The following is a 20856-nucleotide window of genomic DNA, read 5'->3' on the forward strand; positions in this document are numbered from 1 at the left end:
AATATTTCACTCGCTCTCCACTGAATTCTGAATCATCTAGATAACAGTAATGCATACATCAGTCTGCTGTTCATCATCTACAGTTCGACATTCAACACCATCATCCCCTCCAAACTTATAACTAAACTCCAAGATGTGGGCCTCTGTACCTCCCTCTGCAACTGGACCCTTGACTTCCTCTTCGGCAGATCTCAATCTGTACAGATCGTTGACATCTCTTCACTGATCATTAAAACGGCTGCACCTCAAGGCTGCATGGTTAGCTCAACTGATCTGTTCTCTTTACACTATGGAGTTAATCCTTGACTTCAGGAAGGGGAAGTCAGGAGACCAATACCAGTTCTCATTGGTGGTTCAGAGGTGGCGAGAGTAAGCAGCTTCAAATTCCTAGACGTTTACATCTCAGATGACCTGTCCTGGGCCCAGCAGGTTGATGAAATCATGCAGGAGACATGCTTGCCCCTCTACTTTCTTGAAAGCCTAAGAGATATGGCAATGTCATCAAATACTCTAACTTCTACAGATGCACTGTTGCAAGTATCCTGACTAGTTGCATCATGGCCTGGCATGGCAATTCCAATTCAAGGAACACAAGAGGCTGCAGAGAGCTGTGGGCACAGCCCAGTCCATCAAGGGCACAACCCTCCCCACCACTGACAGCATCTACAGGAAGCACTACTCCAAGCCCGCTGCATCTACCATCAAGGATCCCCGTCATCTGGGTCATGTCCTCCTCTTGCTGCTACCATCAGACAGGAAATAAAGGCGGCTGAAGTCCCCCACCACCAGGTTCAGAATTAGCTACTTTCCCCACAAGCCTACCTATGCAACCCTAACCCTACCTCAGCATGGAGCATTACAGACCACCTCGTGCATCACCATAGACTTACCTTTGATTGTGCAAACACAAACAATCTATTTTTTTCACTGTATGGTATAATTTATATGCTGTGCATTGCCTGTACCTATGTGCCTGTGATGCTGCTGCAAATTTTTCAATGGACTATCCCTTACCGTACTTGTGCACATGACAATAAATTCAAATTGACTTGCATTCGAAGTGTCTTCCTCGCATCCTTGCTGCATCTTGCACCCATCACTTTAAATCCCCTTGCCACCCAACAATTCACTCATGGGGTAAAGAGAGCAGTTATTCTCATCTAAACCTATCACCTCAATCTTATTTACTCCACAAAAGAAAACCAAGTAAACTTACAAAATTAATGCACACACGTACACGCTTCTCACAGACCTTTAGAATCATGCAAGTTAGGCTAATCATTCTTGGTACCAAAATTCATCATTTGATACTTCATTGTATTTGCTCATTCTGTCATCCTGCCTCTATTATTATCCTCTTCTCAAATTACCTTCATGCCATTTGCATTTTTTTATATTTTATACTACAAATCCACACGCAAGTCTTCAGTATATTTTAAGAATAAGAACAGTTGTCTTTGCATGGGAACACTATTCTCACCTCCAATCTGGAAAACATCTTTTTAAGCAGTATTCTCAGTTTAATACTGCTAGTAAGCCTTTTACTCCATGGGTATTCAGAACATCATGTGGAACCTTGTCAAACACTTTCTGAAAGTTCACACATCTACTGCATTCCTTTACTCAACTTTCTCTGTGACATTAAAATTTTCAATGAGGTTAGTCAAACACTATTTAACTTCATCAATGTTGGTTTTTCTTCATTAGCTCAAGCTTCTCCAAGTGTTTATTACACACCCCCCCCCCCCACCACCAAACATTACTGTTTCTACATAGAAGCTGGCCCATCTGAACTTCTAGAGTCAGAGAAGCTGGCCCATCTGAACTTCTAGAGTCAGAGTTGGTACTTCAGCATTTTTTTTGTGATATACAGAAACAGTGTATAATCCATAACTACAGTCTGACATGCTGAAGTATTTGAATGGGCCTGTAACTTCCAAGATAGATACGTGCAACAAAAATTCATTTGATTTTGGAAGATTCCAGGCATAAATAAACCTTTTATTTTGTGCTGCATATTGGCCAATTAAAACTTTGAAGGAGTGTTTCAAACTGGGGTTTGCCACATATACCTAAAGCACTGACACAGATTCAGTGCAATCAGTTAATTCCTTGAACTGACCTGGTTGCCAGCCAACCACACTCAGAAATTGACACTCTAATCCAGTACCTTTCAGTGTAGTAATAAGAACGGTGTATAAAGTACTGAAACTCACATTTGGAACTGTATCTCTATGCATGCATACTCCTTTAATATCTTTGAAGACAGGCCAAATTAACCATTGCCAAAAAGAAGATTCTCTGATTGAGACACAGAACAAAGCAAAACTCAAAGAACAAGTTCTATTAAAGCAATTTGATACATTAACTTCCACTTCAGTTTGTGTTCCAGTACAGAAGTAAGGAACATATGTAATTCAGTTTGCCACTTACTTCAATGCATTTGAAAATACAATCTGGTTTTGCATCCTTCACATCTATCTAGATCCTGCCAGCTTTCCTTGCCTTGGTTCTATATCCATGAACACACTTACCAAACAAAATTCCAATCAATCCAAGTTTGAAATCTTCAAGTAACCCAGGTGCAATATTTTTTGGGACACATCTAGATCTCCAACCAAGTCTGATAAAATGCTTCACGTTTTCATTCCTAAATATACTTACCTTAAAGCTTTGGTTTCTTGTTCAAAACCTCACTCTCAAAAAGAATTTTTATGTCTACAATGTCAAATTATGTAATAATCTCACACACTTCAATTAGATTATTGCTTACTTTTCTAGACTGAAAGAAATACATATCTCATCAATGTCACTTACCTTCATTATTTAAACACTACAGTGAAAGTATTATTCTGGAGAATCTCAGCTATGCTCCCTCCAAAGTAGGGTATCTGAAGAGAACACAGTTCTTCAGATACAGTCTAAACTAGAGATGAATACAACTTTAGGTTAACTTTCACATTTCAGCTTTTTTGTACTCATCCACTTATTTCTAAGTCCCCAAAAATTACAGCAGATGTTGTAAATCTGAAATAAACAAAAATTGCTAGAAATACTCAACATGTCGAGCAGTAACAGACTTAATGTCTCAGTTCAAAGATCTTTCTGAACTGGGAAAAGTTTAGTTCTGTACTCAATGCTGCTTTATACAATATGCTTACATCAATTACAAATCCATTTGATCGGCTCAGAACACATTTCAGTTAAAGTACGCTGATTTATCTATGCTATTACCAAATTTGGAACAAGAACCAACCCACACTGTGTCTCCACATAACACATAATAGCTGCTTTTTAAAAAATATATATAAAAACACAAAAGTTGGAATTACAAATGTAGTTTGACAATAGCCTGGCAAAGACTTGTCAACTCTCCCAACTAAAAACACAGGATTTTCTTTTTTAAATTCCTATTACAAAACAAAAAATATAAAGGATATGCTTCGGTTCTTTCAGGAGCGACGTCTTCAGTCTCATTCTTGAGAAATTGAGTGAGATGCAACAATTAAATTAACTCCAAAAACAGTCACAGTCCCACTAAATTGTCTTTGGTAGCTGCCAAATTTGAGAGAAAGATTATCAAGTTCCACATACTTGATGAATATCAATAAAACACAAACAGATTATATATAAGCAAATTAAAAGTGTCCATGAAAACCATAACAGATCTTTGTTTTCCCTAGAATACATAACTGAAACAATATAATCTTGGATTGAAGGCATACTGGGACAAAAGTTTTGAATGTTTTATAAACTAAACTACATACCAGAGAGCCAGAGATCATCAACATATCAATTTTATTGTTAAATTTGCATCTTACAGTTACTAAGCTGGTGCTATTTTGCATGTTTCCCACAACAGAGCCAATATGACAAAGAGAAGGATTTTCCAAATCACCAAGCCCAAAAAACTTCAAAAAGAGCAAGAAAAAAAAGAGCATGGAACTGAATATCTCTGGCTTTCTGAACAGTTTTTATCATAGTTCGTAAACTATACACATTTGCAGCACAGAACAAGTCTAACATATTTCAACAACTTCAAATTAGGCAATGTCCATAATGTGATACATCAACCCAATGCGCTTCACAAGAGTTTTAATCAAACAAAATCTAACACCAAGCCACACAAATTATTAATTATAGCTACAAATACGTTTGAAGTGCTGGCTTTTAAAGAGAGCCTTCAGAAGAGTGGCAAACGTTAACCGCTTGGGAGCGAGAAGATAAGGTTGAACGAAACATCATGAACTGTTTTGATGCAGCTCACTCTTGAAAGAGAAACAGCTGCAAGCTTTTAGCATGAAGTGGTAATGATCCTCAGTTGATGACGATGATAAACACTCCTATACGGCTGGTAGCTATAAAGCTGCCCACAGGTTGTGGCAGGAGTGAGCTGATTGGGCCAAATGGAGATCTTGATGCCATTTACACATCACCTGACAACAACTGTTTGCCCTATTGGCAATAATGGGCCATAAAACTATTTCATTTCAAACCAGAAACGATTAAGAGCATCATTCTTGAATAACTCGTACATACAATGCAAAATAAACCGCTGGCATCCTGCGCACGATTAGTTCGCGACGAAGACCATTGCTTTACCTCAGAAGCGCAGCGGACGTGTGATTTTGCTCAAACACCTCTCCTCAGTCAGTTGAGATGCCACCGTCGCGCTAATCCCGGGCTTTCTCGCGGTACCACAGCGCACTGCTTCTTGGCAACCGGCACAGCAACCACAAGAGGAAAATAAATGAGCGATTTTTAAAAAAATAACACACACTACTGTATTGTTCGCACGCGACAATGAATAAATGTGAGGCTTTATCGAATTTTAATTTTAACTTTTTGAAAATTGGCATTGGCCCCATTTTTTCAAACCGGCTTACCCACAATGCTTTGTCCCTCAACGAATTTCAGTCAAGTTTAGTTTTCGGCGCCATTTTCGACTGGGACGGAGGTGAGCGCTCCAATTTTTCTTCAATTTATTCCTTTATTTTTTATTTTCCCTGCCTGAAAATAATCCAAAAATGTTCTTAAATTTTTTAAAAAAATAATAGTAAGCTATTCGAGTCGGAAAGTCGGAAATCGGATTGATTTCAAAGGTATTTATGCAGTGGAAATGAAATCTTTTTTTAGCGGGATGAGATGCATGACAAATTTGTAAACATGTTGTTTCAGGGAAGTGGTTCCTAACTGCATTTTTTCCCCCATTCGGTTTATTCTTTTAGATTAAACTTTGGGTGATGTTGGCGTGTCCCGATGATTAATTAATTACCATTATTAAAATCTGTCTGAATTTTAAGATTTTTATTTAAAAAAACATTTAGTATTTGTCAGTCCCCCCCCCCCGCCCCCCCCCGGCACTGTAACTTTTAGATTTGTCAGTTTCTTCAAAAGCAAAACTATTTACTTCAATTGGAAGTCTAATATTGGGATGGAAATAGTAAAATTTTGGTTTTTGTAAGATTTTGTGCGCCTGTTTAAGCTGAGAGTGACGTCGACTGGCTGGAATATACGTCGTTATGTACCGATTTTTTGTTTGCATTTGATCAAAGATTGTTAAATCTGTATTTAAAGTAAATGTTGCTTCTGATTGCTGAATTTTGTTTTTTGTACAAACTGTTATGGTTGACTTTTTAGACCCTGCTTTGTAACGTCATGATGTGGCATTGGATTTCAGAAAAGTACAGTAACTTCTAATCTGAGTAAAATTGCGCTAAATTTAGATTTAGTGATGTTTACTTTCGGAAGACTTTTTAAACAAAAGCTTTCGTTTCATCTGAAACCCCCAATTCTGTGTACGTGAGTTTACGTTTTGGAAGGGGAAGGAATTGAATGCCCGCGAAGAGATTACTTGTTTTGTATTATTTTCTCTCTTTTTTTAGTAATTTATAGTCGAGGTTATACCATGCCTGCCAAAATGAAATATTCCACAGCAAAGCAAAGCGCAAAACTGGGTCCGGAGGGAGCAGAACCCTTGGATGCGTCTGACAACGGAATGGATATCCAACAAAAGGCAATCACACCAAATGGAGATGAAGCTAGAATAGGTAAATGTGTTAAATTTCTTAGTTTATGGGCTTTTTTTTTTGCATATATGGCATTTGCTGTTCAAAAGAATGGATTTCATTACTTTTAATATTTTTAATCAGTTGAAGTTTTCGGTTATCGTTGTCTTATAATTGTTTGAAAATTGAAATGAACCGCCTGAATGATTGTTAAACAGGTTGCCGATTCAATTTCTTTTTCCTTTTGAAGGAATTTGGTATCGTGCTGTAAATGTTCTTGATGCATTTTTACTTGGTTCTAACGGAAACAGTTCATTTATGTAGAGCGAGATAAACAACCGGCGTTAACTTGTGTTTATGCCAAATTGTTATTTTAACTTCATAATTTCATTGACCATCGGAAAGGATTATTTGTTCCTGGAAAGTTTCTGCTGCTTTTTTTTTGACGGTATTCAACATAGACGTGTGCGTTGTAATAATCGAGGTTTACCCTAATGATGATTTATTCCCTCTTCTAATTGTATAACAAATGACTTTTATTTGACAGTCCTTCCACACCACCACCCCCCCCCCCCCCCCCAATAGCTGATGCGCTATGGTGTTCGAGTTTTCTTTTCATTGTGTGCCTTTTTTTCCTTTGCGTGAGTTGTACAGTACATTAATAGTGGGGGAGGGGTTTGACTTTCTGTAGACTGGAATACAAAACTGCGTCCGGGAGTTTAAGATGTTGAAGATTTGACAAATTAAAAGGAGGGACACTTTATATGCTTGATTATTTTTGTTTTCTTTATATGTTTCAATGCCAACAATTGGTTTAAAATTCGTTTTTGCAGATCGTTGTTGCAGTTACTCAGCGAGTATTTAAAAAACGTACAAGATTCAATAGCAGCACTAAACTAGTGCAAGTTGGATAGTTACTTTCATTGCCCTACAGCCCTATTATGTTCAGTTTTTCATATGAATGCAAGAGTTCTTGTAATACGCCCTCTGACAGTGCTTAGCTATTGTACTATGATGTAAATTTAATTGCAGATATAAAACTTCATACACAAATTCTACCTCACCTTTCTTATCAAAGCTCTTACCTCCCCACCACCCCCCCCCCCCCCCCGCAACCTTTCACCAACAAAAGGACAGTTTTGAACCTGTACTTGGTTAAGTTTGCTATTGTTTCTTAAATAAACTTTTATTTTGTCTTTCAAACTTGTCCATGATAATGATTTTAGTGAGAAAGGTGTGTGTGATTTTTAGGGAAAAAATATCAATACTTCGGTCACTTTTCTGAAGGTAGCAATTTACGTTTGGTGCTTGCTGTTTTGATGGAAGTAGACCTTTTACAATTCAGAAATTGTAATTGAATATCCATGCTTCCTGTATTTTCTTCAGTGATATCTGCTTTAAATGACTTTTTAATAAGAAAAAAACTTAATATTTTAGGAAATCTCAAGTAGTCTCCTTTAAAACAATGAATTGCAATGCTGGTGCTAAATGTAACGTTATAGTTCCTTGTCCTTGACAGAATAACATTTAATTTCTTTTATTTCTATTTAGATGCTGTCTTAGGATCACCAGCTGAACCAATAAATCAAACCTTGGAAGAAATTTTAGCTGGCATATCTCCTCCTCCACCCCCAGCAATGACCAATGAACCTGGAGCTCCTCGTCTCATGATTACACATATAGTGAATCAAAATTTCAAGTCCTATGCTCAAGAACAAATTCTGGGTCCTTTTCACAAGGTAAAATAAAAATGAATATATACTATTTGGTGGGTTCATCTTGAGGAAAATCCTTTTCCTATTTTTATTTTAAACCTGGGCTGAGAAAACTATACGTTTTGAAACATCTTGGGTGGAGTTGTGAAACTGAAAAATACTTGGTCAGTTCCCCTAAATTTAGAATTGATGTGAATTTAAGATATAAAGTCTTGTATTTTTAACATTTTAAAATCAAATTGCTTTTGCAAAAATGCAGTGAGTAATATTAAAAATATTAAAGCTGTAAAAGGACAATAGTTTGGAGCTGTTGTGAGTGGAGAGCTTAGGAGTAGAGCACATAACAAATCGTGTTCACTAATGCTTTACTTTAACATGAATAATAGCCAGGAAAAAAAATTGTAAAATGTCTTCAATTTTCTGTAAACTTTTTTTTCTGTACAGAGGTTTTCTTGTATTATTGGACCAAATGGGAGTGGGAAATCAAATGTGATTGATTCAATGCTGTTTGTTTTTGGGTACCGGGCCCAAAAAATTCGCTCCAAAAAATTGTCTGTGCTCATTCACAATTCTGATGAACATAAAGACATTCAGAGCTGCACTGTGGAAGTTCATTTTCAAAAAATCATAGATAAGGTAATTATGCCAGATGTTCAAAAGAAGCTGAAAATGGTTAATTTTCAGATTGTTTTCTTGTATGCTGTTTAAATGTTAAGCCACTAAGACATTTTTAAACTAAAGTTGCTTCACTTTTTAATTTCCTGTGGTTGGGTTCTAGTAAATACGTGGAGGATGAAGTATGTAATTAAGTAATTGTCCTGGCTTTTTAAGCATGTAAATTAAATGTTGAATCAGACATCTTAATTTGCAGCGTTGTTAAAAGGAAAACAAAAGAAAATATAGTCAGAAACAATTCGAACAACTTTCTTGCCAGAAATATTTTTTTTATAACCACATACTAATATTTTAACTGTGAATCGGTGACCTCTATATAACAGTAACAAATGGATGTTTAATGTATTTCTAGTCTGGTAAAGACAGTGAAAATGACAGTGCAGGCAGTATTTTTTTTCCCTTGTTGGATAAAGGTTTGGAGGATTTAAAATTGGCTGTATTATACAAAATGATTTGATGTTGGACATTGCAAAAGAGCAGATGTGCTGAGAATAAGTTGAATTATTAACCATTTTAAAATTAAATTTTTTTAAAATTTGGATTTATGCATTGTCGAAATCATTCCATTCTATTCCCCCTCTTTAAATGCAGAATTTTTTGTATTTTTAAGGTGACTACTTTGCACTGCTAACTAAAAGTGTAATTGTTTAATGTGCCATATGCTGCAGCTTTGAGTTATTAAACAATTTTTTAAAAATGCTTTTAATGAAAGGAGGGTGAGGATTTTGAAGTTATTCCAAATAGCAAGTTCTACGTTTCAAGAACTGCCTACAAGGACAATTCCTCTGTTTACCATATTAATGGAAAGAAATCTACATTCAAAGATGTAGGAATGTTGCTTCGCAGCCATGGAATTGATCTGGATCACAACAGGTTTTTGATTCTTCAGGTAGGTCTTTTAAGATTATCTTAAACTGTATTTACTTTCAATCAAAGTGTTCTTTTAAAGAAAAAAAAGTGCATGTGGAAGAAATAAAGATTATTATGAAATGCTGGAAGTGTTTTTCCTGTACCCTTAAATTGCTATAGCAGCACATCATGGTTTGCAGGGCTGCTTTCATAACTCAAACCATTATTTGCTGCTTTAGTGATTTATGGTTAAACCAGAAACAAAATTATTTCCTATGCAGTGAATTGCTTTGGTTAACAATATTTCCTACATAATCCGAGAAATCTTTGGGGACATATGAATGAAATGCCAGTTACACTTTAGCAGCACGTAAATATTGGCGTGGTAATAATCAAACCGAAAAACGCCAATATTACTTGTGCTGCTGCAGCGTGACGTGGTTTTGTCACCACCAAAAATGTATTTGAAGAGATTCATCTAATTTTTTTCTTGCTAACAATGGAAAAATTCAGGATAGTTTGCTGTTGGAGGAATATCTTCTCACCTAGTAAGTCTATTTAGCTGTTATGTAGCTTTGAACTAGAAAAATTGTAGTGCTTGATAACTGCTTATTGAAATGTTAAAAAAAATTAAATACATTGTACTTGCAACAGAACATTAAAGACAAACCAAGCTTAATGTTGAGTCCATCATAATTTTGTAGACTGAAATTATGAAAAACAGTGTCACCAAGATTAATTTACAAGAACCACAATATTGTACCTGGTTCTGATTCAGTGCGAAAATTGTATTATTATTTAAGTTGATTCAGATAAAATCACAGAACAGAGGTGAAGAAAATAACTTTTTTATTTGTTGAATATTAAAAGAAATCATATTTTGTTCAGTTGTAGATTTGGATGATGCAAATTTCATATTTTATAGAACTGTTTGCCAGTTTTCTTTACTGCCCTCATTCTATTTCTCTTGCTTTTTATCTAGTAGATTGGTTTTTGCACGCATTGCTAGTTTGCTTGTACAGAGAATGGAAGAATCCCATTTGATATGTTTTTTAAAAAGGGGAAATTGTGTTCAAGTACTGAAACTATAATTGGAGTGAAATATAGTGGTACATACTATATAGAAAAATTATTTGTATTGAGACTTTAATCCGAATGCATAGGGAGAAATGGATCGTTGCATGATAATTACACCTTGCAGATTGTTTTGTGCTCTTGTCTTGCAAACCTGTCATTGGGAATTCTTGAAAATGGCCCAAAGATTGATTGAAAGAGACAATGCTTAATTATAACTAACTACAAAATGTTAAAATGTTAGTTTTACACCATGCCTGATATTGTTCTTCTCTGACTTAGTTAGGGCTAAAATCAGCATCCATTAGGTTAAAATTGTCCCTAGTGTAGCCTAAACTACTGTAGATCCTAATATTTACAAGAGAAGCAATGAATAGCAAGAGATTGGGTTAAAAACAGAACTGCAAAAGAAATTTGGAGAGAAATGCAAGGAACATCTAGGTCAAAACTTAATTTTCCAATACAGTTTAAGAGTGGTCAGCAGCGATATGGAGATAGAAAATGGAAATATTTTATTTGAAAATAATTTGCTGGACATATTAAATGATAACTTTGTATTTGCAGCAATATTTGTGGAAGTGGGTATTTTCCTGGGCTCCTCGGGGTGGGGGGTGGAAATGATATTTAATTGAAAATTCTCCATAACCAAAATGATAGTGAGAATATAATGGAACCAAAGAACAACAGATCCTAAGGACATAATGGTTTCCATCTGAAGGTTTTGTACGAAGTAGATTAGAAAATTGCAGATGCCCTGACTTTAATCCTCAAGTGTGCCTGCTTCAGGAACTGTTACTTAAGAATGGAAAGTCGCATGATTCACTGTGCTACGTAAGAATGGTGAGAGAAAAAACTGAATTATAGACATGGTAGCATGACATTTGTTGTTGGAAAATTTATAGACTTTGTGATCAAGGAGAGAGTGAACACTTTGCAGATTTTTAGCTGTTTGGTTTGAGCCAGCACTGATTTATGGAAAATTGATGATGTCTGAGAAAGCAAATTTGCATGTTTTAAAGAGATGGATATATTTATAGATGTCATTGGAAAGGGTTTGCAGAGACATTTGTTTGAGTCTTTCACAAGAGACTGTTAGCTACACGAGTCTGTTAGCAAAAGATAAAGATCATGGAGCTAATGGCAGTTTTATTGTCTGACTAAGAAAATGACCAAATGGTAGAGGACAGAAAATACAAATACTTAGCAAGCATCTGGTGTAATGTGACTAGTGTCGCACAAAGATCGTACTGGGCTGCTGCTACTTTATATGTTAATGACTTCAATGATGGAATGGAAAGTTGCATATAATATTCAAATTTGCTAATGACAGAAAGGTGGGTAGTATCGTAAGCATTAGGGAGCAAAGATATTAATTGAACAAATCGGCAAAACTGGCAAATGGATAGAAGAGAATATTTTCCAAATGTTTACAAAAAAACATGGTTCAGTGGGGTCAATCACTATGATGCTCAGACAGATGGACAGAAAGTAACCCAAATGTGAGACTGCAGTACACGTGAGTAGAATAATGTGTATAGCTGTGAAAAGCTTTGAATAAACTGAGCAATTCTGCCCATTGAACTTTAGGAAGAGCATTTTGGACTTGCCAGGAGTGTGCCACGGGTTTACCAGTTTGATACCTGGTCTTTCCCATGATTAAATTACAAAAATTAATGTTAGTTTGTAATCTCTGGAATTTAGATGGCTAAAAGGTTATTTGATTGTGCTTTCCAAGGTATTAAAGGGACTCAAGAAGGTAGATGGCAATAAGTCAATTATAGGATTAGTATAAAAGTTAGAGCCTTTCCTTTCTGGAATGAGGTTGGGAAATACTTCTACATTTGAGAGGATGAAGAAACTTTGAAAGCTCTTCCCAACCAGCAAATGATGGCTAGGTCAGTTGTTAATTTCAAATCTGAGACTGATAAATTTTTGTTAACCTGAGGTATCAAAGGATATGGGACAAATGTAAATATATGACTTTTAAGTCGCAGTTCCACCTTGCTTTCATTGAATGACAGTACAGTACATTGTATTGACTTCGGCTGACAAATATATATACATGTGCAACAAATAAGCTACAGAATATTGACCACCTACTATCAAGGAAAGACTAGTATAGTTTCACAGCATGTGACATTGTCCAAATACCATTACAGTTGATTGGTGTATGACTTGGTTGGTATGTGGCACCAAGTAGAGGTTTGTGAGAAGTTAAGTGGTTATGACCAGTGGAGTGCTATAACAATAGGATCACTTTTGCCAAATGATTGGGAAAATAATTGTTTAAATCTGGGACCAGAGCAAATGATTAATCGATATATATACATTTGGAAGAGTTTTAAATAGCATATCCAACTTATTACAAGGTTGTTTGATATTAGGATACAGTAAGTTGGTAATTGACCTGGATTGTGTGCTTTGTAACTGAGCTGGAAAGAAATTAGTTGGGGCGGAAGAATCTGGTTAATGGACAGTACAATGTACTGCATTGTTAAAGCAATAATAATGCATTGGCAAGATGTATATCATAAATGTGAAAACTAATTTTATGACTATCTAGTTGAGGTATGAATTTATCTGTGAAACAGCGGGGGGAGAAAAAGCAGATTCTGAAATCAAACAGAAAATCCTGGAAATACTCAGCTGGTCAGGTAGCATCTTTTAGAGAGAGAAATGGTTTCTGAATTGATGACCTTTCATCTGATTCTGCCTGGCCTGTGTATTCACATTCTTTATTTTTATTACTGTAGTACTATATGTAGTTCTAGTATGCCAAATTCAAGTAGTATATCCATTTATTGGGAATAATACAAGAAATTAACAGTGCAAATTGAGGAAGAGGGAAACTGATGGGTTATGATTACATTCAACATGTTGAATTTTAAGACTACTTGGTTTCTCATAACTACTTTTGTTGTTTTTAAAGTGTGAAAAGTTGGCAAAAAGTTTGGTGGTATCTTGGCACAGTCACGTAAATAAGCTTATCTTGCCATGCTGAATCTCTGATCAATCCTATTCCCCCATGTTTTGCTACCACCTGCCCACATTGTAGGAAATTTACCATCATCAACATGGCTTTGGGATATAAAAGGAAGCTGGAGTACGCAGAAAATTTGCGTAATGATAGGAAAATGTGCAGACGCCACACAGGCACCTTCAGAGGCCATGATTGAACGAAGTCACTGGAGCAGTCAGATGGCAGTTGTACCTGCTGCTCTACATGCTGGAAGTAGCTGATGTAATTTGCCTGTAAAGGAGAAGCTTGCAATTTTGTGGGAAACCAGAATTTGAAAACTGCTTTATGATCCTAGCTTGTATTTACAATTTTGCAGTATGGAGACTAGAGCTATGCACAGTATTCTTTGTGTCTGGCGTAGTTTGGAAGAGTGAGAGGGGATTTGATTGAAGCAAATAAGATTCTGAATGGTTTTGACAGGTTGGATGTGGAGAGTGTATTTCCTCTTGTGGGGGGAATTCCAAAAGTAGAGGCCCTTGTTTAAAAATAAGGGGTCATCCACTTAAGAAACGAGCGATACAAAAATTTTTTCTGAGTGTTGTGAGCCTTGAAACTCTTTCTCAAAGGGCAGTGGAAGCAAAGTCTTCGAATATTTTTAAGGCAGAGGTACATTCTTGACGAACAGGGGGGTGAAAATTAATCTGGATTGGTGAAAATGTGGAGTTGAGGTTGGAGTCGGGCTGGCCATGATCATATTGAGTTACAGGGCAGGTTTGAGAGACCAAGTGGCTATTTCCAGCTTCTAATTCGTATGTTGGTAAAATGGATACTTAATTGAAATGGAAGGTGATACACAGTCATCAGGGAGCAGAGAAGAGGCATAGATTTACACAGTGGCACAGCCATTATGACCCAGTTGAATCCAGATTTTGGCTGCGGACTGGAGTTTGCACGTTTTCCCTGTGATTATGGTTATCCCTGGGGTCCACTGGTTCCCAAACCCTCTCCTTGATCAAGAAAAGTAACTCAACTAAAGTCAAAAATTGAATCAAATTTGATTCGATGTGCTGCTCTGCTCGTCAAAACCTTTATAGTATTAGCTATAGCACTTAAGTCGGCAGTGGCACAGAAGACTTGTTTATCTTAGATTATAGATGCCATATTAACACTTGAGAGTCCAGAAATGAGCCAGAAGTTCAGTCAGATTCCACTTTTTCTCTTTCTGCCAAGGGGAAAATTACAGCTAGATTCTGTATTCAGCAGTCTACAGAATTAGAAATGATGTGACTTCAACATTTTATTTTATCACTGAAATCTTGTTTCTGAGAAACTGTACTAGACTAATATGTGACCTTCATAAACTTGCTTGTATGTTGATCTTATGGGGCGGGGGGAGGGGGGGGATTGAATCAAAAGTTTATTGTGTGCCTTCATTTGGATACTAAAATATGGGGGTGAAGATTTCATTAAATGGGTATCCTACTGTAGGATTTGAAGCTATTACAACTGAAGTGGGTTTATGTTATTCAGATTACTCAATTTTTGCAATGTCTTTGTAGAGGCAAAGGGAAACTTTAGCAAATCTAGGTTAACTTTGATCCAGTTAGCTTTGATTACAGCTGTTTGTTTCTCCTTTAAAAGATCAAGCAACAGCAGTTAATAAAAAGCAATTTAAGTTTCATCCAACTAAAACTTAGTAGTAAAAAATCTCATTGGTTTAAAATAACTTTTATGCTGTCATTATTGTGTACCTTTGCTGAAATAGTCATGACATCGGAGGAAAGTTTGTAAGTTAGGCAGTTTTTTAAATAAGTATTTCCTTATAAAGATGTATGATGAGTCTGCCGAAAGAAATGCTGGGACAGGTTTGTAGGTTGCCTATAGAGTTTGAAAGTCTTGATAATAAGCACTGCTTTGGAGGTCTAAAGGAATTTTCATTCAGTAAACATTTACAGCACTGGCAGATGAACACTTCTCTATGTTGGTCAGTGCTTAGATAAATTGCTTGCCAATTTGAATCAGTATTCCAGCTCTGAAGTAAGGCTGCTTATCTAAGACAACATCATTTCTTAACCTTCCATCTGGTGCTGGATTGGCTGGCTGGCAGGCTTGTTGGTGTGGAGGTCACTGAATCTGAATGTTTGCCTTGGAAGAAGCTTGGCATGTTGTGCGCTAGTATCCCAGGCATTGAGAAGGGAAGGCAAGTCTAAACCATCTGATTCCAATTTATCTGCTCTTTTGGTTGTACTTTAGAAGTCAATTCTCATTATAAATTTTAAATTAAGATACAAGTTTTTAGTGCTGAGTAGAAACTTCGAACATGGTACATTCAGCAGTAGTATCTGATTTGACATTTTTTTTCTCTTTCTACTATTACCTGTAGTATACTTGCAGTTCAGCAGCATGCTCTTCTTTCTTGAAAAAGGATTGGTTTAGTACATTTTATATTTAGTTATCTATATGGTGCCCAGGTCTGGTAGAAGTCTGGTACATAATTTGTTCTGCAGACCTGTAGCATGTTTTTTTTTCTGACATTGTGTTTCTCCTTGTTTGCAAACTCTCCATAGTTTTCTGGGTGAGTTTTTATGTCAAAAGTGCTTTTTCAAGATGTGCTGTGACATTCTGCCTGTTTGGTTTCTTGAAATTGAAATGATTTCAGAAAGCTACCTTTAGTGTTATAGCTGGATTGACTGACCCCAATAGGGCAATGTTGAAACTGTAAGACATTGTTCCTTGACCATCTTGCACATTAATATTATAATAAAGGACAGATAAAGGTTGGAGCCTCATTTCTTGTGTCCACTGTTACGAGGTGCAGGTCATGAATCATGCTTGCTAATTTGACTCTGCCCAGATTTCTACCCATTCCCCAGCTGTGATGATGGTTTCTGTCACCAGTAGCTCTAGTGGCTATTGAAGTTACCAATGACAATTTCAGTTTTGTTTATGTTGATGGTTCTGAAAATTTAATTTTCCTGTTGAATGGTTTGTAGTCTGTGATACACAGTACCTCTTTTTATTTGCATTTATTATGTTGGTGCCATTGATACTGCTAGGCAGGTCTGAGTTTACAAAACCTATTTCTGCTTTGCCATTCATAGCCTTTAAGTTGTCAACTTTATCCCATGTACTTGTATTTTGTTGCTGTTATGCATGTTTCTTGCTAACAACCTGGTAGTTCAGCACACAACTCTACGTATAGGTGCTCTTTGGGTAAATGGCAATTGCAGGATCAGTGATCAGAAAGATGCCCAATCTTGCAACGTGGACATTCCTGCTGTGTCCTGGCTGCATGGTGACTGCAGGATAACTAATCTTTTTTTTGTTTTTAAAAAAAGTAAATATAGTATGCAGACTTTAAAGTTGGCTGTGCACTAGATTTGGCAAAAGAAGTTAATTTGAAACTCCATGTGTCATTGCTTTATAGGCAAGATCTTGCTTGCATATTTGGAAAACCTTCATGTCTTAGTTATTTCTATATTAGCCAATGTATGTTATCATCCCCTCACAGATTATGTTATTTCCAGAAAGATCAGAGTTCCCCTTATTCAGAAATGGAAGTGTATTTTGTCTGCAGTTCTATATGTTTGTAGAGTGTATTATGACGATTTGTATTTTTGCAATTAATTGCAAGCTCAGTGACATTTTATGTAAAATTGCAAATTGTTAAATTATTTTCATTAGTGATTATATGGTGTTTGACTAGATTGTGGATTTAATTGTAGTTATTTTTAATAAATATATCACTAAATTATTAGAGTATAAAATACACTAAGGAATTATTAAAGTAAAACTGTACTTTGAGCTTTGACAGGTCCTGCATGGCAGATTTGAACAACTGTGTACTGAAATATTGATATAAAGAAATAATTAAAATTTAACTTGTTAGATTTCCTAGATTCTATTTACTGTGACAGTAAATTTTCTTATTAGAAAAGAGCTTGTCAACTGTGGGTTTTTGTATATTGAGAGAGGAACATGTTTCCTATCAGTCCACCACACCAGGTGACGGTGAATTGACAAAGTACAAGCTGGTTAGTGAATTCTGTTCAGTCAGTTCCGTTGAGGAATTTTATATTTCTTTTAAGTGACTATTGGATGCAAGCAGATATGTAATGAGAGGTTCCAATATTAAGAAATTAGCCAATGTTTACCAAGTTTAAGCACTTAAGATATATGGAAAAAATTTTAAATGAGGTGAGTGACAGTTCTGATTTTATTATTTACCTAAATTATAACATGGGTGAATAATAATAAAATGGACTTGCTGCCTCCTATCCCTACTTATCCCCACCATTTAGATAAATGCTTAGGATTTGTTTGGATTTGCTGATGTCAGTTACTGTCAAAGGTTGCAAATCTTTCCTGCACTGAAATTGATGCTCACTGCCCAATATCAACTCGTGCAGTCCAGGATTGATCACTTGAGAATGGAGAAAACTTAATATAATAATCTTCAATAAAAGGTGAGCGTGAGCTATCTATCATATCAGTTTCATATCTGAGTAGCAAGTTAAGAATTTTTTAATCTGATTTTTGGCATGCAATTATAATAAATGGTTTTAATAGATGGCTGGTGTAAGTTCATTTGCTTAAGAAAAATGTTTAATACTTTCAAAAAATATTTCTGTTGTGAAAACATGCCTTAAATCTAAAATATGATGATCAATTGATATTTTTACTTTTTTTTAGTACCATGTCTTTTTAGGCAATCATTAACATGAATATGTTCTCATTTCATGGTCAGATCAAGATACAATGAATAAACATGTGGCGCTTACACTAATGCCTTTTTTTAAATGAGGTCTGAATCTTTGCTTAATAAATCTAAATTAACTGTTTTAATTGGCTTCCTCAGTGTTAATTGATACAGCAGCGAGCTACAGTTGCATTTCAATACTAATGTTTCTGAAATATAAACTACAGAATACTTGTTCACAAGTTTTATGTATTTGTAAGCATGAATAAATGTTACCAAATTTATAATGACACTTGTGTGTTTTGCTGTTTTTATTTGTAGGGTGAAGTGGAGCAAATTGCCATGATGAAGCCAAAAGGTCAAAATGAGCATGATGAGGGTATGCTAGAATATCTGGAAGATATAATTGGATCAGGACGACTCAAAGAGCCAATACAGATCCTATGTCGCAGAGTTGAGATTTTGAATGAACAGAGAGGAGAAAAGGTGAATTTCAGATTACTTGGAGGAAGTAATCAGATGTGATTTCTAAAATGTGAATTAAGCTGTCGATACAATTACTACCAGCAGGGTGGATTTTCTGGGATTTGTAGTACTGGAGGTATTTATTAGATCGAGTGATTCCTGAAAATTCTTTAATTCTGAATTAAGTATTTTAAAGTGTTAAGTGCAACATTTTACAGAGATGATGGTGCACATAATTTAATTGTCATAAATTATGGTAACATTTATAAAATGTCATCTGTTGTGCAACATGAAAAGCCTGAAACATGGACGGCTGGTCTACCCAATCATTGAAATGAGGTGCCTTCTGCAACGGATGTTAGTGACAAAGCTGGTTTGATGTCTTCATGGCTTGGGACTAATGACCACAATAGCACTTTGGGTTGTATAGCATGTACCTTTACTGGAGCAAATAGCAATATTACCCAAGGTCTTTGATTCTGTGAAGTGCTGTGTAGTATCTTGGTGAGGTAGGTCAAAACAAAGTATCGAGAACACCATGTCATCTAATGAATTGGAGTTAGGGCAGGGTGTATGATTTGCAATAAAGTCCATTCAAGACCAGGGCTAAAGATTGCTTTTGTATTTCAATGGCATTAAAATATAGTTTGTCACAGCTCTGAAGGTATCTTTTATGAGACAAAAGTCCAATAAATAGCACAATCTTCAATTCTGATATTCCCAGATCAACATCGTTGGGTTTCCTTGTGTAGCACAGAAATGCAAGGGTTTTGGCACATCACTGAACATTGCACAATTGCAAGTTCTCATGGCTGCTGGCATTTACTCTCACAGTTGTGATGCTATGTTACAACACTATGGAGGGAGTTGCTGTTTTAATAAGGGATACTGGAACGATGGCAGGAGTTGCAAGGGCTGGCAATATTTGGGAAGCATATTCTTCGTGCAAGATGCCACACGGAATATCCTTGACTACAATTAGGTGAAACTTCCATGATAAGAAGTGGCCATGGATGTTTCTGTGAGAGTTGTAGTACAACGTGTGTAATTTAGGGCAAAGTCTAAAATGCAGAATCAGTCCCTAAGCCCATTCTGTCTACTCCTGTGGGCTGAAGGGAGAGCACGTGTAGTCTTTGCTCTCTGAGTAGAGTTTGGATGATCAAATGAAAACTTCCCTGAAACATATGTTTAATTTCCCAAAAGGTGGAATGTTGCTCTATTTCTGGTTAAGCTTATTTTTAACTTTACTACACCAGTTTTTGGGGGTGGGGTCTTGCAATGGAATTCCTGGGTCAGAGCAAAGGGAATTGGAAACCTCATCACTTCCTCCCAATTAAAAGTTGGAAAATTTTTCCAAAAATTTACAGGAAGTGGATATATGAAGTATGTGCGTAAAATGAATTTTGACTACTGACAGCTTTGTGGTGACTTGGTAGATTTACAGGTAAATTAGCCAATTATCTCCATATTGCATGAGTATAACTATATCATTATAATGGAGCCTTTCTAAAATGCTTTATTTTCAATGGTTTACATGGAAATACTTTATTAACCCTTCCACATATTTATAGTTTTCCTACGTTATAAATTAATTATTTTTTTTGCAATGAAATGCAATTTGATTGTGTTAAACTCCTCTTGCATTAGCTTAATAGGGTGAAGATGGTAGAAAAAGAAAAGGATGCCTTGGAAGGAGAAAAAAATCACGCACTTGAGTTCCTCGCATTGGAAAATGAAATTGTGAAGAAGAAGAATTGTGTCTTGCAGTATTATATGTATGTGTTTTAAAGATTTCTCTAATAGTTTGATACTGTTGTCCAATCTATTTTCAGCAGTTGAATTTTAAAACAATTAATAAGTTCTCTAAGTACTGGAAACATTGAAATGAATGCTTTAACTGTTAGTTCCCATTGTACTGATAGTGGTGTGAGTTGATATTTTAATAACTGGCAATCTTTATTGTTGCTTATCAAAATAGTTTTTCAGTGGTACTTGGTATTCCTGGTTGATCTTAATCTTGACTTCCATTTTTGTTTTCCCCTCCTCGCCCATCACTAAATGCTCATCAGCCATGATGTGCAGAGAAGGATTGCTGATATGGGAGCACAGAAGCAAAAAATTCATGATGAGACACAAGGTACACGTGATAAAAGTGCCAAACTTGTGGAAGATATAAGAGTCAAAAGTAATGCTTTAAAACAATTTGAAAAGTAAGTCATGAACTTGTTCTATGAGTTGATGTCTTGTTTTCATTGTGCAGATTTTGTGTAGAAAATCATTAATCTGTTAACATTAGTGCCATGCAACCCATTATGATTCAAGTGTAACCCAAAATCTTTCTTTGACCTTGTTACTGCAACTTTTGTCATCCTTGGTTCCAAATTATTACAAAACAGTTGATAATTAGATTTG

At 35.9% G+C, this 20856-nt stretch overlaps 2 protein-coding genes across 4 annotated transcripts in view; one reads left to right on the forward strand and one right to left on the reverse strand.

The window, feature by feature from the left end:
• Positions 1-4674, reverse strand: part of ift80 (intraflagellar transport 80 homolog (Chlamydomonas)) — a 166881-nt gene extending 162207 nt beyond the window's left edge. For 2 of the 3 annotated variants that reach the window (XM_052017971.1, XM_052017969.1), the window contains exons 1-2: positions 4603-4674; positions 3438-3555 (exon numbers count right to left, since the gene is read on the reverse strand). In XM_052017971.1, the coding sequence (XP_051873931.1) occupies positions 3438-3477 (40 nt within the window). In that variant the 5' untranslated portion in view covers positions 3478-3555; positions 4603-4674. Of the gene's footprint in view, positions 1-3437; positions 3556-4539 lie in introns of all 3 variants that reach the window. The other variant, XM_052017970.1, reaches the window with a different exon arrangement.
• Positions 4675-4943: 269 nt separating this feature from the next.
• smc4 (structural maintenance of chromosomes 4) overlaps positions 4944-20856 on the forward strand; it is a 55540-nt gene continuing 39627 nt past the window's right edge. Inside the window, 8 exon segments of the mRNA XM_052017256.1 lie at positions 4944-5102; positions 5886-6050; positions 7560-7747; positions 8168-8359; positions 9111-9287; positions 18301-18465; positions 20092-20219; positions 20514-20654. Coding sequence (XP_051873216.1) covers positions 5909-6050; positions 7560-7747; positions 8168-8359; positions 9111-9287; positions 18301-18465; positions 20092-20219; positions 20514-20654 — 1133 coding nt within the window. The 5' untranslated portion in view covers positions 4944-5102; positions 5886-5908.

This window comes from Pristis pectinata, chromosome 6 (genome assembly GCF_009764475.1).
Source record: "Pristis pectinata isolate sPriPec2 chromosome 6, sPriPec2.1.pri, whole genome shotgun sequence".
Taxonomy (NCBI): domain Eukaryota; kingdom Metazoa; phylum Chordata; class Chondrichthyes; order Rhinopristiformes; family Pristidae; genus Pristis; species Pristis pectinata.